Source organism: Rhinoderma darwinii, chromosome 3, assembly GCF_050947455.1.
Source record: "Rhinoderma darwinii isolate aRhiDar2 chromosome 3, aRhiDar2.hap1, whole genome shotgun sequence".
NCBI lineage: Eukaryota > Metazoa > Chordata > Amphibia > Anura > Rhinodermatidae > Rhinoderma > Rhinoderma darwinii.
The window spans coordinates 246258811-246283768 of record NC_134689.1 but is presented as its reverse complement, the minus strand read 5'-3'; the positions used below and the strand labels follow the sequence as shown (position 1 = coordinate 246283768).

The 24958-nt window shown below is 42.9% G+C and overlaps 1 protein-coding gene across 2 annotated transcripts in view; it reads left to right on the top strand.

Annotated features, from left to right (window-relative positions):
* Positions 1–24958, top strand: part of LOC142749524 (uncharacterized) — a 60596-nt gene that overhangs the window by 23138 nt on the left and 12500 nt on the right. For both annotated transcript variants that reach the window (XM_075857648.1, XM_075857647.1), the window contains exons 4-10: positions 5011–5063; positions 12852–12996; positions 13461–13828; positions 17940–18168; positions 18313–18430; positions 18578–18698; positions 24146–24257. In XM_075857648.1, coding sequence (XP_075713763.1) covers positions 5011–5063; positions 12852–12996; positions 13461–13828; positions 17940–18168; positions 18313–18430; positions 18578–18698; positions 24146–24257 — 1146 coding nt within the window. The remainder of the gene's footprint in view (positions 1–5010; positions 5064–12851; positions 12997–13460; positions 13829–17939; positions 18169–18312; positions 18431–18577; positions 18699–24145; positions 24258–24958) is intronic.

Genomic DNA, 24958 nt, shown 5'->3' with positions numbered 1-24958 from the left:
TTTTTCTCCAGATGGAGGGAGTGCCCCCTTATCTTTTGAGGGGGTTTTACATGGAACAGGTTTTCACTATATTTCTTGTATGGACCATTCATATATTTATATAAGTTAATAATTTCTCCCCCCACCCCCCCCCCCCCCTTAGTTGTCTCTTTTCAAGGCTAAATAGGTTTAGTTCTTTTAATCTTTCCTCATAACTTAGATTCTCCATGTCTCTTATTAGCTTAGTTGCTCTTCTTTGTATTTTTCCCAACTCCAGGGCATCCTTTCTATGAACTGGAGCCCAGAACTAGACTTCATATTTTAGATTAGGGATGTCACGATACCAGAATTTGGACTTCGATACCGATACTTCGTGTAGTATTGCGATTTCGATACCAATTTCGATACTTTGCCAACAGTAATAAAAAAAAAAAATTCTTCAGCTTTCTGATGTGAGGCGCGACGTGTGATGAATTTTGAACGCGCCTCACATTAATAGTAATTAATACCATCATGTTTCTCAGTCGTAATGGGTTAATGTGCGAGGTACATGATGGGGTTAATTACTATTAATGGGAGGCACATGGAGGTTAAATTCATCATCGCACCTCGTGCCCCACAATAAGTGGTAGAAAGCAGTTTTTATTTTATTTTTTTACAGCGCACACATCATAAATGATGCAAAAAAAATTGTTGTGCGCGCCATTACTGAATGTGTATATTTTATGTATTGAGACTTATTTTAATGTTTATTGTAAAAAAGGTGAATGTGTATTTTTTTTTAAATTTAACAATACTTTGTTTTTACTTTATTTTTAAACTTTAATGTACTGACATATATCAGATATGTGCCAGTACATTAGCCTGTGTATGTACAGCACACAGGCAGTTGTTAGGACATACTTGGGTATGTCCTAACAACATGAAATATGGTAAGACAGCCCTGGGGTCCGTCAATAGACCCTGGGCTGTATGCCCATATATGGTATGGCCCTCGATCGCGTCACAGGAATTCCCTGTGACGCGATCCAGGGGCATCCCCCCTTCTCATTTTCTCCTGAATGTTGCAGTCAGCTGTGATCGCAGCATTCAGGGGAATAACGGCGGAGATGAGAGGTTTCTCTGATCTCCGCTGTTATAAAGCAGGGCTGCGGCTGTGTAATACAGCCAATGCCCCGCTCCTGACAGGAAGTGCGCGCGCGGTCAGCATAAGGAGGTGCTGCCGGCGCTGCACTAATGAGCGGCAGTTCAGGCACTGGAGACAGAACATGGGGGTGTTTTGCAGTGCGCCCGCCATGTTCTGTCTTCAGTGCCGCAGATCATTAGTGCAGCGCCGGCCGAATCACATCATCCTGACCCCGAGAACTTATCATGACTCAGGAGCGGGGCTGTGGCTGAATTACACAGCCGCAGCCGCGCTCCCATACATTCATGTATTACTATACTGAGCTGTGCGGCTGCGCAGCTCAGTATCGAAATACAGGAAATAGCGGTATCGAACCGTTTAGGGATGCAGAGTATCGAAACAGTATCGAAGTTTCGATGCACCGTGCATCCCTATTTTAGATGAGGTTGCACTTATGCTTTGTATAGTGGTAATATTATATCCTTGTCCCGCGAGTCCATGCCTCTTTTAATACACGACAATATCTTGCTGGCCTTAGAAGCAGCTGATTGACATTACATGCTGTTATTTAGTCTATGATCTACAAGTACATCCAGATCCTTCTCAACAAGTGACTCTCCCAGTGTAGCTCCCCCTAGGACATATGATGCATGCAGGTTGTTGCTACCCAGATGCATAACTTTACATTTATCTATATTAAATCTCATTTGCCAAGTGGGCGTTGTACAGAGGAGTGTATGATGCTGTCCAATCAGCGTCATACACTTCTCTCCATTCATTTACTCAGTGCATAGGGATCCTGCTAGATCAGTATGTGCTGTCTTATATTGACACATTAACGTTACTGAAGGGTTTAGACAGTGAATGGATATTCCTTCCAGCCAGGACGGGATGTCTATTCACAATCCCGACACTTCGGTAACGTTTCTGTGGTACTTACAGCAGAGCAAGCGTAATCTCGCTGTAACTTGTCATTTACAGCGTGATCTCGCGAGATTACGCTTGCTCTGCTGTAAGTTCTATTCACTGTCTAAACACTTCAGTAACGTTAATGTGTCAGTATAAGACAGCACATACTGATCTAGCAGGATCCCTATGCACTGAGTAAATGAATGGAGAGAAGTGTATGACGCTGATTGGTCAGCGTCATACACTCCTCTGTACAACGCCCACTTGGTCTAAAGTAAAAACACGCCCAGTTGGGCATTAAGAAAGTAATTAGCATAAAGCTAAAATCGCTAATAACGTGGTAAAAATAGATAATTTTTCTAAATAAAAAGCACTGCTGTCACCTACATTATAGCGCCCATCTCCTTATGTAGGAGATAGGGCACTTATAATGTGGTGACAGAGCCTCTTTAATGTATGGTCCTGGGCCTTGGTGTATGAATTTTTGTCTTTCTATAGAGGCCGGAAATGGCTGCAAAAGCGAGGGGCAAAGATGTCTCATCAGAAGAAGTCGCCATAACGGTCTGTGTCAGATGAAGAAGAAAAGAGAACGACTCCCATCAGAGAAGACCACTTGTGATTCACTGGATTTATGGAGGATCTGTCCCCTCTCCTGACATGTCTGTTGTAGGAAATCCTTGTAATCCACAAAGTCTTTGTGTACCCAGGACTAGTAGACAAATGTGTGTTACCATTCCCACTGTCAAGAGGATGTGTCCCTACACAGTGTGATACTGCAAGCGATGGTTGGAGTATGTAGGGACACAGCCCTTTGACTAGAGGAATCGTAACACCTATTTGTCAATGCTCGACGAGAAAGGTGGTGTTCACTATAGACACGGTAGATCGTCGGTGGGGAAAGGGGGCCCAAGTTTGTGGACCAGCCCGGGGCCTATAGTTGACTTAATCCGCCACTGACTATGACCCCTGTGACACCTGCCACATCCCGTGTTGCCCATTCTGCTTTGCTGGTATATGGGCATGCATACAGCCTGATCCCATGTGATCCCAGTGCAGAGCTTGCAGGATCCTGTAAGATAAGGTTTATTGTAGGTCAATAAATCAATTGAATAGCTACAGGCATGCACAGGCGCCTGGGGGTTGTCCTGTTGATCTGTATTGTAAAATATATTCGCTTTCCAAGTGGATATGAGCAGGACCTCTCCAAGCTGCTGACATTGACGTATCTGTGCAGGAAGCTACTGCAGGTTTGCAAGTTTAAAGAGGACCTGTCACTAGGTCCTATAAGTTGAACTGTTTTACTGACCTGAATAGCGCTGTCTCGCTGATTCCATAACTGTTTTTGGGGGTTTTTCTGGACCCCCTATTCCAGAGATATGGCCCACTGTTTTCTTGTCTCCCTATATGCTAATTTGCTGTAGTTAGCCAACGGGGAGAAACCAACTTCCCTGCCTCTGATGCTGACGAGTCAGTGAGAGGCAGCATGAGGGTAGTTCATGCCCTCTTGGCTAACTACAATAAATTAGCATAGGGGGAGCCAACACAACAGTGGGCCATGACTCTGGAATGGGGGGGTGTCCAGGAAAATAAAAACACAGCGATGGAATCAGGGATACAGATTATCTCTTCAATTATAAAAATAATAAGGTATGCAAGGATTCAAACCCAGAAACTCCTGTGTCCCAGGAACTCATTAACCTCATGGTGATGCTGGACAGCTCCAATGCTGAATCGATTGTCTAGGTTCTTTTGATTCTTGCCTTATGTAGTTCTTTGCCTTGATTACTTGGTTAGTCTCACCATTTTGGTTCCTATATAAGCGTGGCCCTTGCACTTCCTCCTTACCAGACCTGTCTCTAGTCTAGATACTGGAAACATTGTTTCAGTTCTGTGTACCAAACTTGAACTGTTTCTTGGCCACGTCTCTGCCTTACGCTACAAACTGTTGCTGCTTATCTTTGTACTGAACCTGGACTGCTGCTTGACTATTCTTGCTAATATCACTCACCTTCCAGATTGTTTCAGCCACTGGACTCTGAATCTGCTTCCAGACCTTGACAAGAGGTCTAATAGCTGCTTATCTCCACCTGCTTCCATAGAGATATTATGCATACAAATGTGCAAGTTATAGGGGTTGCTTTCATAAATATGGTTGTCGATTTATCCTATTAGGGTGTATGGACTTCATAGAAGGGAGTAACTCACTAAATACTGCCCTTTATTAGCCAGAGAGGGGAGCCACTCACAAAAAGCACATGACATAGTTGCTTCGTGGAACAAACTTAGTACAATGTATGCAAATAGTGTTTAGAAACCCTGATTGACACGCAGTGGAAAAATATCAGCGTGGATTTGAGGGCATGCTGCGGATTTTAGCATGTTCTGTTTGGATTGTGAGAGTTAAAATCAGCATGTAAATCTGCATCTTAATACTTGCATACATAGTGTAAAACCTACCGTATTGGCGAAATCAGAATCAGCCAAAAGATATTTTAGTGAATTGTTATATCATGTCTACTGCAGTCGCAAAAATATTAATAAGATAGAGTTGATTAGAATAATGCTCGTAAGCACAGTAGTTGATTCTTCATTAAATATGCTGTTTACATAGGTGTCATGGCTTCTGTTTATAACAGAAGCCATGTTGCCTAGATTGATCCGTCGGACCCACATTTTTACAGCAAAATTATTGCTGCATGCTGCGCTATTTTTGCCATCAAAAGTTTCAGAATATTAACGTCTTCCCCAAAGGGAAGCCCTAGCACAAGTGTGAAACATGTTTATTTGGCTCTCCCTCAGGCACAGGCAGGCTAGATCTTGATATTGCTACAATGCAGATATGTATGTTCTTATCATTTTGCTTGTCATAGTTGTTATCTTTGTTCTATTAAAATTGTATCCTTAAAGGTTACGTTTTTATGGGATACTTATTTATTTTAGCTGTCATTGAATTTAGCAAGTATTTCAAAATGGTCAGTACTCTATTTTATTTGCAGGTTTTCACAATTCAGATTCCCGAAGATCAAGATTTACCTTCTGTTATGGGCAGGTAAGGTAACTCATATTCAATAGTTGTGCTTCAAGGCACTTTTGCTATATTTATTATGAATGTACCTGAGTGAATAACAAATCTTACATTCGTGCCTGTACTCCGTGAGGATTACATTTTAATTTCCCTTTCTCAAGACATATACATACAGACAGGGCTAAGAGTGAAAAGAAATAAGCTTACACAGGGAGTACATACAAATGCAGATGTTGCCCTTTTGGGACCCATAACCGCAGTACAGTAAAGCACCAACTGGGTCAATCAAGGAAAGAAGAATTTTTAAATATCAATGCTTTTTTAATGTTTTGTTTTCTTTATGCTTATCTTGTGTGAACAAATAAGGCTTTGATAACATTAAAGAAGCACTCTAGCGATATTCTTTTTTTGCCTATGTAGAGGCTCTTGTTATACCTGTTTTAATTAATGTGTCATTTATGAGTTGTCTGCCATCTCGGTTCCTTCTTCAGCTCTGATATGGTTCCCCTAACGCAGCCAATATTTCCCATGATGCTTCTGGCTTTCCAGAGGTAGCGGGGGTTTAATCTCATCACACTGCACTTGCTCTGCGTCCAGTTCAGCAAGTGATAGATCAATGACATAGAACTTCTGTCCCCTAACTGCAGAGTCTTCGTGTTATCCTATGAGATGCAGCTCAGCCTGTCTCATGCTTGTATCAGTTTGTACACAGGAGGCAGTGAGAATCTGCATCTCCCAGAAATACACTGGACTCTGTGCACATAGCACACATATAGCATAGACATATAATTCACCATTTTGCATTAGTAATTTCCTAAGGTAACATGACTATATTCATTATATATAGTACCAAAAAGAGAGAACACTCAGTCTATAAGTCAAATATAAAATACTAATTTTTATTTCATCAATTCTAAAAAGTTACATACAAATACATTTAAAAAAAAAAAAAAAAACATGCTGCTGAGTCTCAAGATTGGCGTCCTGCCCCAGGACACCAATCTTAAGACTCAGCAGCATGGGTTAGTATGTCGCTCTCGATCCCAGACTTTTTTTGAACTGTTTGCACTTTAGCACTTTAGATAAGGAATTTGGAACTTCTGGAGTAGCGTTGTACTACAATGTTCTAGTACATATTGGATCCCCTAACGATAGTTTTGGTAGAATATCTTCTCAGTAGGATGCAAAACGTCTGATATTTACTCAGCGCTACAGACTTTTACATAGTGTATTTTACATCATGCATTCTGTTGTATATTGATATTGAACATCTATGTAATATTCTCTCCTGCTTGGTGATACTTCTTTTCATCTGTGTAGATTCATTTTTTATGTTGAATCAATGTTTATTGATTTTATTTAAAAAACAAAATTATAAAGAAAGCAAGACATACAATAAATCGTATAAGGAACATAGGAAAAGCGAAATTAGGAACTAAGGACACGCAGGTCCTAAACAATATACAGACATAAAAACCACAAAAAAGGCCATACTTACTAGGTAGGTGGGTGGGTGAAAACCCGTTCCCATCAGGACACTAATACCCCATGTTTCATGGATATTTCTTACTACGTATACTACACATTTTTTCAGGACGCAGCCGGGTCTTATATGCTGGGAGGGCATGATGTGCTGGCGTTTGGTTTGGAATGCAGAGCAGCCCGCTTTAGCTAACACTAGTGGCGTTACAAATAGGCTGTTATTCGGCAAGATACGCCATGCCTGACGACCAGCACATTATCCCTCCACGTATTACACATAGTACTGACACCCCATGTACTATTCACAGCACTGACCCCTATTCATCACATTTATTTATTTATTTATTTATTTATTTATTTTTATTACACAGTTCTGACACTTTCATACATACATATTTATTTTTTACCATCCATTCACACCCTAGCACTACACTGACACTCATTTATCGCACACCTTTGAGCACTTAGTTCGCCACTCCCCTCAAGACCAGTGGGAGGGGCTATCATTATTTAATGCACACTCCTTCTGCAGCATTCTTTGACCCGTCTGCGTCCTGATGGGAACGGGTTTTCACCCACCCACCTACCTAGTAAGTATGGCCTTTTTTGTGGTTTTGATGATATCTATGTCCCATTTTTTCTGTTTGTGTTAATATACAGACATATAGTAGCCCCCGGATTATACATCACATTATACCAATATGAGCATAGTTTATAAACAATCACATTAGTTGAACATATCGATAATAACGGCCTCTTATAATAATGCAATTGCAGTAAGGGCGTCAAACTTATATGTTATATAGAAAAGATAAAGAGGAAAAGAGGCACAGGAAAGAAAGGCAAGGACAGAGAGAAAAAGAGGGAAAAAAAAAAGGGGGGCAAGTAAGCGAGTGATCACTGATCTGATCCTGTAAGATACCTAATAGGAGCTTAAATGAAGAGGTACTGAAAATCGTTAGATCTCTTAAATACCAACCAGTCTTGCCAAGTAACTAAAAATCTGGCAGTATTTTCCGACCACTCTGCTGACAACTTCTCCATCCTATGTAAGTGATCCATTTCAGATTGCCATTTAGCCATTGTGGGGACTTCACGAGATCTCCAGTGGCGAGGAATGACAGTTCTGGCTGCTGTAAGGCATATCTTAGAATATTTTTCTTCCGAAAACCAAAGGAGCCTTGAATAATTGAGAGCAGAGCGATCTGAGGAGTACCTGTCAGTGCCTCCCCACTAATTAATTGATACGTCTGGAATATTTTATCCCAAAAGGGTGTAAGTTCACAACAATCCCACCATATGTCTTACATAGTGCCACTAGCAGTTCCACAGCGCCAACACGTCTCCGAAACAGAGGGGTACATACTATGCAAGCGGGTAGGATATCTATACCATCTCGTGAGAATTTTGTAATTATTTTCCTGTGCTGCACACGCTATGGATAATTTGTGGGGAAAAATAAAAGCTTTCTGCCATTCACGGGACGAAATAGTGAAGCCTAAATCATTTCCCCATGCTTGTACATAGTCCAGATTCTCTACTTGCGTCCTGTATCAGAAGGCTATACAGAATTGAGATTGTATGAGCAGGGGAAGCGCTCTGCAAAAAGAACCCTTCAAACGTTGTGGGTGTACATCCAAAGGAGCACTGTTCCCCCAAGGAACCAATGCATGAGCGCAACTGGGTATATTCAAGCCATGACAAGTGAATCAAGGGGTTTCAGGATTCCATTTGCTGAAGTGACGGGAAAGTTGTATCAGAGGCAATATGGTGCCATCTTATGTCATCTATTCTTACCCATAAAAGAAAGGTGTCTCTGTTATATCCAGCTGAAAAAGCAGGGTTATAAAACAATGGCGTGAGAGGGCTGTTGTAACGGGATAAAATATTTTTGAGGACCAAAGAGTCCCATACCCATTGTTTGGCAGCGTCAAAGAAGTGCCAATCCAAGGACCGAATTAAGAGCGACGCAGTGTGATATAATTTCAAATCTGGTAGACATGCACCTCCCGTCGATTTGGGTCTAACTGGTGTACGAATACTAATTCTTGGTCTAGAATTGCCCCATACAAACCGAGTGATTGCTCTTTTGAGCTTTGAGAAAAAAGCGGATGGGGGGGATGATGGGAATTGCTTGAAAAATATATAGGAACCTTGGAAGGACATCCATTTTGAGAGCGCTCAAGAAAGCATCTTCTTATCATAAGACTCTAGATCCTTAAGTGTGCGATCTAGAAAAGGCAAGTAATTCAAAGTATACAGCTTAGACAAGTCAGACGGGATGTGCACTCCCAAATATTTAAGAGCATTGCTCTGCCATTTAAAGGGGAAATTAGAAATGATCCTCTGTACCACCATTTGTGGTAATGATATATTAAGGGCCTCAGTTTTTGAATAATTAACTTGAAAATTCGTGTCTAATGTTCGGGAAGGAAATATGTGGTTGGGATATGTACAGTAGGAGGTCATCTGTGTAAAGGGCAGATTTATAATGGGTCGACCCAATTTGTATTCCATGTATATTTGGATTTTGTCTCCGGGTGTTCCATAACTAAGACATATAGTAGAGGGGATAATGGGCATCCCTGCCTAGTGCCATTGCGAACGTGTATGGGGTTGACCGAGAACTATTTATCCTAATTCGTGCTGTGGGATTCGTATAAAGGGAAGAGATTTTCCCCAGGAATCTCGGGCCTAGACCAATCTGTTTAAGAGTTGCAATCAGAAAACCCCAGTGTACTCGGTCAAAGACCTTATCTGCATCAGCCGACAGGAGACATAATGGAGTGTCTTGCAGTTGAGCCCTGGATATTAAAAGTAAAGTTTTATTGATGTTATCACGTGCCTTCCTACCCCGTACAAACCTCACATGATCATTATGAATTATGGAGGGTAAGATAGGTGCTAGCCTATTTGCCAACATTTTTGAGAAGAGCTTGATGTCAACGTTTAAGAGGGAAATAGACCTATAGTTAGATGCAAAGGACGAGTCTTTCCCCGGCTTTGGGAGAACACTAATATGAGCCTCTAAAGATTGTGTAACAAAGGGGGAGGTGTCGGAAAGAGAGTTGAATACCTTTTGTGAGGAACGGGGTGATCGGCTCCTGAAGTAACTTATAAAAAGGCGTGAAGCCATCAGGCCCAGGACTCTTTCCAGCAGGGGTTAATCCGATGGCGACTCCCACCTCAGGCTCGCTGAACTCATCCAAAATGCCTCTAGATTCTGGATCCACAAGAGGAAGAGGTGTTTCTGTGATATATTCATAATTTTTTTCCGAAAGGGTATGAGGGTCTATATCCGCATATTGGCCATGAATATCGTATAAATCTGAATAGTATGATCGAAATATATCTAGTATCTCAATAGTGTCATGAGCGGCAGATCCATCCTGTCGTTTGATATGTGATCTAAATGTCGTAACCCCTCCAGGATGTAACAGGCGAGACATTGAGCGCTCACATTTGTTTGAGTATTCATAAACAGATCAATTAAATTGGTCCCTAAAACGTAGGTATTGTTGATCTAAGAGATCTTTGAGTTCCCCTCTGTATCTCGTTAAGTCCGCTAATATTGAGAGGGAATGAGCTTGTTTATGTAAGAGTTCAAGAGAGTGTATGTGTTGTAGGAGGGAGGATATCTTAAATGATTTCTCCCTCTTCAGCCTGGAGCCGTGTTTTATCAACGTGCCTCGGAGGACACACTTCAATGCTTCGCATTGTGTCGGAAGCGGCGTAGAGTCCGAGGCATGTGTCAAAAATAAAGAGTCAATGGTGCGTCGCAAGTCCGATACACATACTGCATCTTTAAGGAGATTATCATTCAAACGCCAAGTCCAGGGGCGCCTAGACAAATCTGGAGGGGTTAAGTTAAGGAAAATGGGAGCATGATCAGACCACAACATACTTCCTATGGACGTTTGCAATTTCCTAGAAACTGCGTAATGACTGCGGAGGAAGAAATCAATCCGACTATACGATGAGTGTGAAGGAGAATAGTATGTAAAGTCACTATCATGTGGGTGTAGGATCCGCCAAACATCAACTAATCGAAGAGCATGAAAATCCCTTTTAAGTGCGCATAAGTTATGTTGGGGTACAGTGCCCCTCCCAGATGATGTATCAGCAAACGCATCCATGGGAAAATTAAAATCCCCACACCACAATCAAAATCCCCTCTGAAAACGATGATAGAGCCGACAAAAAAGAACGACACGTAGAGGTCGGGCATGTATTCGGGAGATACCAGTTAACGATAGTGTATATAGGAGATTCAATTTTAAGCTTAAGAAATACATATCTCCCTAAATCATGTATTTGAGGATCTATAAGAAAGTGCTTCAAAGATTTATGAATGGCCACCGAGGTCCCCTTAGATTTAGAGCAAGGATTGGCGCTGTGGAGCCACGTAGAATAATACCTATCTCTAATTTTAGGTATGTGCCCCACTTTGAAGTGTGTCTCCTGCAGCAACAGAATTTGTACCCTTTGTTTATGCATGCCATAAAGAACCTGCGAACGTTTCTGCGGAACATTAAGACCCCAGACATTGAGTGAGCCAATATGAAGGCTTGGCGCGTTTACCATATCTCTTCCTAAAGAGAAATAAAAGACGGGAAAAAAAAAAGGTTGGGAAAGGGGGTTAAGATAGAGTAAAAGGAGAAGAAGCGAAAAAGTAGAAAGGAAAGGAGAAGAAGCAAAGAGATAAGAGGATGTCTGAACCTAAGACCTAGTTCCAGAGAATACGGTCAGAAAGAAAAAAGTGGGAAAGAAAAGTATTTTGTATGTAACTTTTTAGAATTGATGAAATAAAAATGTGTATTTTATGTTTGACTTATATAGCATAGACCGTCATTGTGTCAGGGGAGTTTTATAATTCTGCAGCTAATCATTGTATGCTCACCTATTATTTTACTGCATGTAGCGCAGAAATGTTCTCTTCAGCAGCACTCTATGCATAAGGGGGCATACAGTGGATCAAGGAGGGTGGAGAAAGGTTTTCACGGCCGCTTTTGATGGGTCCGTGAACGCGTTTTAGCGGCCGTGTGATTTCCGTGTGCACTCCCGTGTGCACTCCGTGTTTCCGTTGCCGAACATGGTACTGTCCAGGGTGCTGAAAGAGTTAATGGGCTGCACTGATCGGCGGTAACTCTTTCAGCACCCTTGACAGTACTATGCTCGGCTCGCGGAAAATACAATTTTAATGTAATAAAAAAATAAATAAGTTCATACTTGCATTCCTCCTGTCCGGCCTCCAGCGATGACGTTTCATCCATGTCAGCCTGTGATTGGCTGCAGCGGCGGTCACGCACGTCAGGATGACGTCAGAAGGCCGGCCTCCAGGGATGACGCTTCATCCCAAGTTACCGCCTCTGCATCCAATCACAGGCTGCAGCGGCCTCTGCAGCCAATCACAGGCTGCCGCGTCAGAAAAGAAGGTCGGACTGGAGGAAGTATGAAATGCTTTTTATTTTATTTTTAATCAGCAGCCTCTTTTCTCTATCAGTGATTGATAGAGGCAAGTAGCTGCCGATTTAGTGTAATATTTTTGTCATGTTTTTCTGCCCGCCCGGCGGTTGCTAGGCAACGGCTCCGTCACACACGGACGGCACACGGATGCTTTCCGTGTGCCTTCAGTTTTTTTGACGGCCCCATTGACTTGCATGGGCCTCACGGTCACGGATTCTCGGACCAAAGTAGGACATGCTCTACTTTGGAACGGAACGGAGCAACGGACCGTCAAAAAAACTGAAGTGTGCATGGGGGCCATAAATGAAATAAATGGGTTCAGGGTGCTATCCGTGACAAAAACGGATAGCACCCTGAAGGAAAAAACTGAAGTGGGCATGGGGCCTTAGTTCACAGGAGGTTCGCCACACAGGAGAGTGGCCTCCTGTCTACACATAAGAGCATGGTCTATTTTGGTGGTCAAACTAACATTACATGACACAGTTGCCCATAATGAAAGGGTCTAATATACATGGATGAAATTGAGCTGGGGAGAAACAAATGACCTTCTAGATTATTGCTAGCATGATATGTGCAACAAAAAAATTGCCAGAGTGCTTTAACATTATGGCTTCCATTCAATGAAACTAGTACAGCTATGTCAGATCCCTTTTCACACTGATTCTGACGAATCCTGATTAAATCCCATTGACTTATCATAATGGGGTCCATTAGTTTTCCATTGGGGTTCTGGTATATTTGAGGGCAAGAATATTGCTGCAGGCTGCATTATTGTTGATGTAAAAAATACTGGAACCTGTAACGGAAACTGCTTGATGCAGATGTGAATAGAGCATAAACCTATTTTTTATTATTATTTTACAGGCATGTGTGTGACACATCAAAGGCATGGCTGGAAGCTAAGCATGCAACCAATCAGTTGGTTGGAAAAGTGGAGCTGTTGTTTAGGCCTTTTCTACTTTGGTTAGATCGCAACATGGAGCGCCTGTATACAGAAGGAGCTCGTCTGGTAACACAGTGTTTTGATTTTTTTGGCAGTGTAAAATAAAAAGTGAATTGATATATAGAAAAGAAAAAAAACGCTCACCACCCCAAACAAATATATTGCGATACGCTTCTTGCTTCACGTGCAAATGTTTCCAAATGTTGTGGTACTACAAGGTCCAGCAGAGATTCCGAAATAGCAAGAATGATCCAGCACTGTAATGGTGAAAAAAATCATATTTGTTTTGGAAAACAGGTTTAAAATCCAGTAGACTATCCGCTTAAGCCTATCAGGCAACACATTCCTTTAGCCATAGCTGACTATGGTCATGTGTTGCCTGAAATGCGTAAGCGAATAGCGAAAACCCGTTTTCCCCAAAAATATATATGTTTCACTATCACGTTGCTGCCTCATTCTTGCTACATAGAAAGTAAATTGATACAGTTATTACATGTTTGCAGTAACTCCATATTTTGTCTGTGCTCTAGTTAAAAAGAGACATTGACGCAGAGAAGGCTGGATTAGAGTTTGTGCCATATCAGCAGTTGCAAGCAGCAGTCACAGTGAAATCAAGTGGAGAAGAAAATGTTGAAGATATGGGACAACACGAGACTGACCTTCAAGAAGATTTGGAGGAAGATGATTCGGATAGCTGGATAAGCTGTGATGAAGATGATGACGATGACCTAGAGTCTGGCACAGGAGCTGGCACCAGTGATGGGTTGAGAAGTGTGGAAGGAGGAACATTAGAAGGTCCGAGAAAGGGGACCGAAATACGGTTCCTGGGATTAAAATTGGGAGGTGGAGTGGGCACTTTGACTCCACATCACATCGTAGTGTCCCTGGAGTGCAGCAGGTGAGTCACAAAGTGTTATTTATATGGCTTCTTTACAGTGTAATGTTGATTCTCTAAAGATGCCCTAATTTTCCAGCAGAGCTAGTGTATTATAGTGTAACCTCTGCAAATTAGGTGGTAGTACTGTCATTGTGCACACTGATCCCAAAGATGCCCAGTGGACTTTTGATTTGTCAATTGTACAGGCCACTGAAGCAAAGTAAACTTCTAGTCCTGTTCTTGGAGAGATTCCATTATGGTGCAAACTGCCAAAAGGAGCTTAAAGGGAAGGTGTCATGAATTATTTTTTTTTAATCATATTGCGTTTAGTATGATATGAACATACATTTTATTTATTTGTGTGCTTGTGTTGTACTTTTTACTTTTTTCTTTCTTTTACTTCTCTATGGGGGCTGCCATTTTTTTTTTCATCTCTGTATGTGTCGATTAACGACTCATACAGAGATGGAATACGGCACATACATCCCCATAGAGAATGCGAACGGGAGCCGTTCCATTCACTGCAGCGTACGCCGCCTGTGTGGGAACGGCGCATGCGCCGCTCCCGCACAGACCAAAACAAAGCTCGTTAGCAGAGCGAAATCCGGCGCCATTTTCATTTGGATCGGAAGCCGCTGCCGGACAGTAAGATGATGACTTCCGGCCGCGGCTTCCGGCCATATGTTCTAGGAAGCGAAGACGCAAGGAATAGGAGCGGCAGGAGCTGGTAATTTATGTTCGTGTGTATTATGTTTGTGTTATACTGTCTGATTACCACTGTATCTAATCCTCCTACACAGTGCAGTCGCTCAGAAAATGGCGGCACACAGTGTAGGGGGTTTGATGATTCAAACCCCTCCTTCTCCTGGCACTAGCCAGAATAAGGAAGGGGGGATTGTGTGAGGACACTAGAGCGAGTGTGTCTACCCCAAATTTGTAGCATAAAGCAATGAGGTTGTTTTACCACATTGACCATTCTGCAATTTTGGGAACTGCTCCCTCTAGTGACCAGCACATGGAAATGTTATAAATTAGAATCTAATTTATAATATTTCCTGACTTTCATTCATCCCCCTGCAATGCCCGTAGCCTTATCACCTCTGTAATATACACCCCATCACCTTTTTAGTAAAACATTTATTTCACTTATACCTTTAGTAACACTTTTGTTTGTTTCCTTTGGAACCTCTCTGACCTATCCACTGTAGTTAACTCACATTACCTCTGTAACCCAATTCTTTCAACTTTATTAATGTTTTTTCAACTCTCCCATGTAGTAGAACATTTCTTTCCCCTCTTATGAAGATACTGATCCTCCTTGCAGAGATCCAGCTAGTAGCAAGTCCTACGCTCCTTGGAGAAAGTATGCAAAATAACTCTACTCCAGAAGCAAGAAAACCATCTCTCTAGGTGACTGCCCTATATGTCAATGTCCAACCCATTAAAGAGCCTTGAAACATGGCTCGGTTAACCGCTAAACCAGATATACCCATCTGTAGACAACACTGTTTCTGAGTTGTTGCTCCTCATCAGTACAGAGAATGGTTCTGGTTGGCTGAATGAGATGCATTTGAAGCAGCTCTTGTAAGCTACTGATTCTCCTTGCAGAGAGCCAGATGGTTGCCTCTAGTTTGGCTCTAAATCGGAGTCATGTTTCAAGACTCTATAAAGGGCTGGACATTGACTTAAAGAGGCTCTGTCACCAGATTTTGCAACCCCTATCTGTTATTGCAGCAGATCGGCGCTGCAATGTAGATTACAGTAACGTTTTTATTTTTAAAAAAAGAGCATTTTTGGCCAAGTTATGACCATTTTTGTATTTATGCAAATGAGGCTTGCAAAAGTACAACTGGGCGTGTTTAAAGTAAAAGTACAACTGGGCGTGTATTATGTGTGTTACATCGGGGCGTTTTTAATACTTTTACTAGCTGGGCGTTCTGATGAGAAGTATCATCCACTTCTCTTCAGAACGCCCAGCTTCTGCCAGATCACGCTGTGACGTCACTCACAGGTCCTGCATCGTGTCAGACGAGCGAGGACACATCGGCACCAGAGGCTACAATTGATTCTGCAGCAGCATCAGCGTTTGCAGGTAAGTAGCTACATCGACTTACCTGCTAACGCCAATGCTGCTGCAGAATCAACTGAAGCCTCTGGTGCCGATGTGTCCTCGCTCGTCTGACACGATGCAGGACCTGTGAGTGACGTCACAGATCTGCACTGCCAGAAGCTGGGCGTTCTGAAGAGAAGTGGATGATACTTCTCATCAGAGCGCCCAGCTAGTAAAAGTATTAAAAACGCCCCGATGTACACACATAATACACGCCCACTTGGACTTTTACTTTTAAACACACCCACTTGGACTTTTGCAAGCCTCATTTGCATAAATACAAAAATGGTCATAACTTGGCCAAAAATGCTCGTTTTTTAAAAATAAAAACGTTACTGTAATCTACATTGCAGCGCCGATCTGCTGCAATAGCAGATAGGGGTTGCAAAATCTGGTGACAGAGCCTCTTTAACTCCTTAACGCCGAAGGACGGATATATCCGTCCTCAGCAGCTGCTAGTTCGCGCAGGAGGACGGATATATCCGTCCTGTGATCGCGCGGGTACTGACAGCGTACCCATGCGATCAGCGGCAGGAGCACGGCTGTTATACTCAGCCTGGCTCCTGCTGCAACTGCCGGAATCGAAGCGTGCTCCGATTCCGGCAGTTTAACCCATTAAATGCCGCTGTCAATAGTGACAGCGGCATCTAATGTGTTTGACAGAGGGAGGGAGCTCCCTCTGTCACCCGATCGGCGCCCCCGCAAACAAATCGGGGGTCGCCGTCGGGTTTCCATGACAGCCGGGGGTCTAACAAAGACCCCCAGGTCTGTCTTCAGCATCTGCCTGTTAGGCGATGCCAGAGGCATGACCTAATAGGTTGCCTGTCAGTTTTACACTGACAGGCAATAATGCTTCGGTATACTAAGTATACCAAAGCATTATATATGCGATCAACAGATCGCATAGTGAAGTCCCCTGATGGGACTTAAAAAAAAAATGACAATCAGTTAAATAAAGTTTGTGAAAAAAAAAAAAAAAAAAATTACAGTCAAAGTCAAATAAAACTACTTTTTTGGCCCAAAAAGTGGTTTTATTTAGTAAAACTGTCAAAACAAATCACACATACACATATATGGTATCCCCGCGATCGTAACAACTTGACCAATAAAATGAACACATTAATTAAACCGCCGGATGAACGGCGTCCAAAGAAAACGCAAAAAACAACGGCAAAATTCTCTCTTTTCTCCCATTCCCCCCCAAAAAAATAAAATAAAAGTTAATCTATAAGTCCTATGTACCCCAAAATAGTACTAATGAAAACTACACATTGTCCCGCAAAAATCAAGCCCACGTACGGCCACATCGACGGAAAAATAAAAAAATGACGGCTCTTGGAACGCGGCGATGCAAAAACAAGTAATTTTTTTCTAAAAGGGTTTTTATTGTGCAAACGTAGAAAAAACATATAAAACCTTTACATATTTGGTATCCCCATAATCGTGCCGACCCATAGAATAAAGTTAACATGTTATTTACGCTGCATAGTAAACGGCGTAAATTTATAACGTGAAAATTAATGCTGGAATAGCTGCTTATTTTCAATTCTCTCCTAAAATAAAGTTAATAAAAGTTAATCAATACATTATAAGCATCTAAAAATGGTACAATTACAAAATACAACTCGTCCCGCAAAAAACAAGCCCTTATACGGCGATGTCGACGGAATAAAAAAAAAGTTACGACTCTTGGAATGCGACCGTGAAAAAACAAGAAATAATCCTTGGTCATTAACGTGCAAAATGGCCCGGTCATTAAGGGGTTAAAGAACGGTCACCTATAGATGGCACTAGATAAACCGTGTTCTTTATTCTGGAGGAGGGCTATTTTGCATACTTTTACTCTCCATTCACTCCCATTCACCTCTATTATAACCCCACTCACTCAGTATCATTCCATTTTCCTTACCAATTATTGTAGCAACTGAGCTGTAAAAATTTTGGAGTGTCATATGCTTTTATTCTTGTGGAGTTTTCTTATGTTTTGTTTTTTTATATACTGACTTAGTTTTGTCCCTTTAGGTGTAAAGTTACAGCCGACCTGTCACTTACTGGAAAGCAGCCTTGTTCAGCACAGTGTGAAAAATGTAACAGTCGTATCTCTGGTATCTTCCACCCTAGTATCATGCACCAATACTCAACTGTGCTGGGGTATGTGGATATACAGGGAGCCACTGCCCGAGATCTGGTATTGCTGGAGTGTACATTCGTGATTAGCTGCTTAAATTGTTCTCATGACGAACCAGTAAAGGTACGAGTAAAATAAATTAGGAAAGGGTAGATGAGATGTCAAATACACACCAATTTGTGTGCTACTGTACACTTTTCTTCTTTTTTAATGCCTGTCATTAATTTTACTATTACACTGTTCTTCATCTCTGTCCTTGTCCGGCAGAGTCTCTCTTATGGCATCACTAAAGACTTGAATTGTGTCCACTGCCACAGCAAGCTCAGCATTTTTACTGAAGCCACCAGATTTCAAAAGATTCAGCGTTACCCTGGGAAAGATAGCGGTATGATGCAAACTTTTGTATAAGACTTTAGGTATTTTTAATAGAAGATATACTTCAATAATAGCCCATAGAGACTTCAATAATACACTGGGCTACATTTAGGTGTGTAAGTGTAATTTCTTATGTATTTGTATCATTATTTTATAGGCATCAAAGATCATGGTTATGGCAGGAAGAAGACAATGAGGGATCCTTCTATACAACCTGGGAAATCTCTTCCAGACCAAGGCACCTGTAAACATTTCAGGAAGAGCTGCCGCTGGCTAAGGTGAGCTTTAATATTCCTACTTATACTGCATTATAATGTTTCATCAATTTTATATAGAAAAGTTAGGAAATGTCCTATCCCATGTCAAAGAAATCTAATACAGATAACCAATAATCGGATCGATATCCTTAAGGCCTGTTTATATATAATAGTAATCACTATGATATATTAGCTTTGTAATGATTATTGCCCAGTCTAAATGTATGAACGGATCATCAATAAACAATAGTTGTTCGTTGGACAAAGCTAATAATTCATACATAAAAATTATCTTTATTGCCAGAAGTATCAGTAAATGTGGCCCATCAGACTTTTACAATACATAGGCCTCTGTGATCAAACATGCATTTGAAAATGGTTGCGTATTTACAATGATCGTACTGATGGAAATGTTCATTATTGCGTGCAAATGAGATTTCTGTGGATCGGATTTATTGGCTAATGAATTATATATATAATATATATAGCATAAGCCTTGACGTCAGAGCAATTGCTGGTGTCAGTTCTTACAAATGATAACATGCTACGTAGAGAGGCATAGGCTCCTGCTTATTTTCCATATTATTCTTTTCTTAGAGCTAAAGAGCCGTTTCACGCAAAAAAAAATTCAAACCTAGAATGAATGATCAGTTGTTTGTAAAGTCCATCAGGTCCTAGGCAATGACATTTCCATGAGTACGATTCTCGTAACCAGTGGTAAGACGGGTGTCAGACAAGGCTTGTCATTCCTTAACAACAATGCATTGTGTAAATGTCACTACAAGTGACACAATAACAATGACTTTTATGATGGTAAGATGCTTTACCATTGGTCTTTTCCTTCATTTAATCTAGCCAATTATTGTTATGACTATTTGGGAACTATAAAAAGGACTCCTATTACACCGCACTTCTTAAAAGGTTAAGAAGTAACATAATCATTTAAATTCTTGTTCCCCTATAATATAACTCCCCATTAAAGGCTATGTACTCCTTTGACATCGTGTTTATATATATATATATATATATATATATATATATATATATATATATATATATATATATATATATATATATTTTGTCATGTCCGTGGCTGCGGGGCATCAGCGCAACTCTCCCCATAGCAGCCACGAGTCGGCGAGCGCTGGCCCCAGTCTCCTTCCCAGGAGACGCCAGCACTCACTTCCACTCGCCTCAGCCGGATCCCGTAGGTACCCTGGATCCCGTAGGTCCAGCCCCCTGCTTCGATGCCTGAGCGTTGTTGTTTCCCTAGTTTGTCTATGCAATGGTCTCCTAGTGTGTTCCTTTTCCTGTTCCCTGCATTCCGTACTATCCTGGTCTATCACTGTGCTGAGCCAAAGTCGTGCCGTGCTATATACCACGCCTGACCTGCTTCACCTCGCCTGACGTCTACCTGCTGCCTAGTCCCAGCCGAGCCTGCCTTGCTACTGTCCAAGCTGTCACAGGTACCCTATACGAGCTATAGACATTGACCTGCGCCCTGTTGGCCAGCTGCCGTACCGTCAAGGCGGTACGGCCCAGTGGCTCCACAAACCCTACGTGACCGTACGCTCAGGCCATGGACCCCGCTGGTCGATTCAAGACCATGACGACGTCTCCAGAGATGTGACAGATATTCTAGACCTCCGGTCTCGACAGGACCAACTCCTGGCGTTGAACATTCTTGCACGTCGGCAGGAGGCACAAGCTGCCGTTCCTCATACTACACCTCTTGGCAGTGTTGACCCGCGTGTTTCTTTGCCACTTCCTGACCGCTATGATGGAGACGCAAGTACCTGTCGTGGATTTCTGAATCCGTGCCAGATCCACTTCAGCCTGTATAGTAGGACATTTTCGTCTGATGGCGCAAGGGTCGCTTTCATCATTTCTCTTTTCACCGGCAAGGCTCTTGCATGGGCGAACCCTATCTGGGAGAGACAAGGACCAGAGACCCGTGACTTCCAAGGCTTCCACTGGACTATTCGTATGGTGTTTGAGGAGCCTGGACGGGTCTCCTCTGCAGCGGCCTCTTTGATTAACCTATGCCAAGGGGACACCTCCGTGAGTGAGTGAGTACGCCATCCACTTCCGCACCCAGGCGGGAGAGCTGTTGTGGAACAATGAGGCCCTGGTGGCTACATTCTGGCATGGACTGGCTCCTAAAATTAAGGACGAACTTGCTGCTCGAGATCTGCCGCCTACCCTGGATGACCTCATCCTTCTGTCCGCCTGGATATACGGATCCGAGAACGCCTCCAAGAGGTTCATCGGGAGGGAGGCCTTCCTAATCTGGCTCCTACTTTGCAGCAACCCCTGCAGTCCTCAGATGTTGCTCCTCCTAAAGGAGTCTGTGATTATGGACCAGTGTAAGCTATTCACCCAGGAGAGATAACGCAGACGCACTTCTGGACTCTGTCTATATTGCAGCCTCGGTGGCCATCTTGTGCGCCTGTGTCCCCAAAGATCCCAAAGCTTAGGGTTGCTAGGAGTGACAGCCTTCGGTAAAAAAGGACTTCCGTCTAAATTGTCCATACCTGTGACCATAGTGTCCGGCGAGAGAACGCATCAGGTCTCTGCGTATCTGGACTCTGGATCTGCTGCTAATTTCATCTGTAGAGACCTGGTGGACCTTCTTCAATTACCCACCACCCCTCTGGAGTGCCCGTTGACAGTTGCTTCAGTAAATGGACTACCTCTGCCATACCCAGTTATAGCTGTGACCAAGCCGCTGAGGCTCCAAGTAAGGGCCCTTCACTCCGAACTTCTGCCGTTCTATGTCCTATCCAAAGCTTTTAACCCTGTATTGCTGGGCCTGCCTTGGCTCCGACTGCATGTCCTGGACTGGAATTCTGGAGAGGTTCCCCAGTGGGGCCCTGAGTGTCAAAGCCGTTGCCTGGTGCAGATTCGTTCGGTTCAGCCTTCTCTGCCTTGGTCATTGGCATTGTCGGGTCATTATGCTGTATTTTTAGACGTCTTCAGCAAGAGGGAGGCGGAGACATTGCCTCCACACCGGACATATGACTGCCCTATCGAATTTGCTCCCAGGTTCCGCGGACCCATCGAGATCCTACAGCAGATCAACCCTGTCACCTACAAGCTTTGGCTGCCTTCTACCCTCAAGATCCCCAACTCCTTCCATGTCTCCCTCCTGAAGCCGGTGGTTCTGAACCGCTATACCAAAACTCCTAGCCCTGCGTTTGCCTCCAGCAGTCCTTCGGACACCTTTGAGGTTAAGGAGATCATGGACACCAAAAAAGTGAGAGGAAAGACTTTTTATTTGGTGGATTGGAGGGGGTTTGGTCCCAAAGAGAGGTCCTGGGAGCCAGAGGAGAACCTCAATGCTCCTACTCTTCTGAAAAAGTTTCACTCTCGCTCTGGTCCCAGGAAGAGGGGGCGTAAGAGGGAGGATACTGTAATGTCCATGACTGCGGGCCATCAGCGCCACTTTCCCCATGACAGCCGCAGCCACGAGTCGGCGAGCGCTGCCCCCAGTCTCCTTCCCCCAGGAGACGCCAGCACTCGCTTCCACTCACTTCAGCTGGATTCCGTAGGGTGTGCACTCACGCTCGTGCCCGCTCTTAAAGGGGCAGCGCGGGCACCGGACTTTGATGAAGCATCAGGCGGTGAGTACCCTGGACTATAAGGGCATGCCCACACGTGGCGGTTTTCCTCCGCAGCTGTCCGCATCAATGCCGCACAGAATCTGCGTTGCAGATTCTGTGGCGGATCTGCCCAAAATGTGCAGTAAATTGATGCGGATTAGCTGCTGCGTACTGCGGTAAAAGTGCTTCCCTTCTCTCTATCAGTGCAGGATAGAGAGAAGGGACAGCACTTTCCCTAGTGAAAGTAAACGAATTTCATACTTACCGGCCGTTGTCTTGGTGACGCGTCCCTCTTTCGGCACACAGCCCGACCTCCCTGGATGACGCGGCAGTCCATGTGACCGCTGCAGCCTGTGATTGGCTGCAGCCGGCACTGAGACTGAAACGTCATCCTGGGAAGCCGGACTGGAGACAGAAGCAGGGAGTTCTCGGTAAGTATGAACTTCTATTTTTTTTACAGGTTGCTGTATATTGGGATCGGTAGTCACTGTCCAGGGTGCAGAAACAGTTACTGCCGATCGCTTAACTCTTTCAGCACCCTGGACAGTGACTATTTACTGACGTCTCCTAGCAACGCTCCCGTAATTACGGGAGCCCCATTGTCTTCCTCAGTCTGGCTGTAGACCTAGAAATACATAGGTCCAGCCAGAATTAAGAAATGTCATGTCAAAAAAGCAAGACGCATCCGCAGCACACATAACATGTGCATGACAGCTGCGGACTTCAGTGCGGAATTTAGAATCTCCATTGAAGTCAATGGAGAACTTCCGCAACCAGTCCGCCACTGGTCCGCAACATCCATTGTATGCTGCGGACACCAAATTCCGCACCGCAGCCTTTGCTCCGCAGCGGAATTTTCAGCCTCGTCTAAACGAAGCCTACTAAAAAGAAGTGGAAGGCAATGGAGAAACGGCTTTGCCCTAAGAGGGGTCCAGCCCCCTGCTTCGATGCCTGAGCGTTGTTGTGGTTTCCCTAGTTTGTCTATGCAGTGGTCTCCTAGTGTGTTCCTTTTCCCTGCATTCTGTACTATCCTGGTCGAGTACTGTGCTGAGCCAGAGTCGTGCCGTGCTGTATACCACGCCTGACCTGCCTCACCTCGCCTGACGTCTACCTGCTGCCTACTCCCAGCCGAGCCTGCCTTGCTACTGTATGAGCTGCCACAGATACCCTATACGAACTATAGATATTGACCTGCGCCCTGTTGGCCAGCTGCCATACCGCCAAGGCGGTACGGGCCAGCGGGTCCACAAACCCTACGTGACACACATATATATATATATATATATATATATATATATATATATATATATATATATATAATTGTGTATCAGTGTGATTGCTGCAACTTCCTAAACACGTTTTATTAAAAAATCTTTTTACTTTTTAAGACACAGCTGCTTTGTATCCTGTATACAGGGCAGCTGTATCTTGCGCCAAAACCTGTATCTGTCAGGTGGGCGGCACTAATGGGTTCAGTGTCAGTAGGTCCTGCATTTTTCGGACACGCAGGATCCACCTGTTATCTATCACATCTAAGTTCATAACTTAGATGTGATTGATTAAAGGTGGATCCTGCGTGTCATAGACTTGCAGGACCCCCTGACACTGAACCCGTGACCTGATGGTCTATTTAGGATACAAAGTATCTGTATAAAAAGATTTTCTAATAAAATGTATTTAGGAAGTTGCACTAATCAGAAAAAAACTGTCAAAGTTGTACATAGCCTTTAAATTGTTGTTTTCTTCCTTGCAGTTGCTATGTCAGTTGTGTCAATGTTATGTCTGTATGAAGTTCTGTTGTATGGATTCATATATGGCATGTTTTATAATTGATCAGATTCTCACTACTATTCCCTCAATTGTAAGGTTCCCATGCTGTGGGAAGGCATATCCATGTGATGGTTGCCATGATGAAGCTGAAAACCATGAAATGGAGCTTGCTTCACGCATGTTATGTGGTTTTTGTGCTAAGGAACAGGTGAGGCTTTGCTATTTTTTGCAGCCTGTAGTTTTGATTGAGTTTTAGTATTTATCTTTTGTTAACCTATACTGATGTATTAGCGAACTGCATAGATAGTAATTCATTAACCATAATTCCGAACATGTATATCATCAACAGGAGGTAATTCCCGCATGATGGCATACATGTACATCATAGATGCTGACAAAGGAAGGGGGCCTCCTTTGTCATGTCTCAGGTCTGTTCAGGGACAATGAACGTTAGGGAATAATTTATGTATACCCTAGCCAATGACTGCATTTTAAATGCACAGGCAATAATGTAATGTTCTATGCATTGTGTAAAAGTGTTAATGGGACTAAAAAACAAAAATAAACTTTGATTATATAAAAAAAAGGAAAAATAATTATAACACTTTTTAATAAATATATATATTAAAAACAAATCAATATTTGGTAACCCCCTATACCAGTAATCAACCATACAATAAAATTATGCCATCTTTATTGAACAAACAAAAAAAAAATAACATTAGAAACAAATTGGCGGAATGGTTTTTTTATTATGCATTCCACTATTATAAAAAATTTATATAAATTAAATGATACCATAGATGTACCTTAGAATTATGCTTAAAAAGTCATTGTCAGATAGATGCGGGTCCCACCTCTGGGACCCGCACCTATCTCTAGATCGGGGGCCCCTAAACCCCGTTCTAG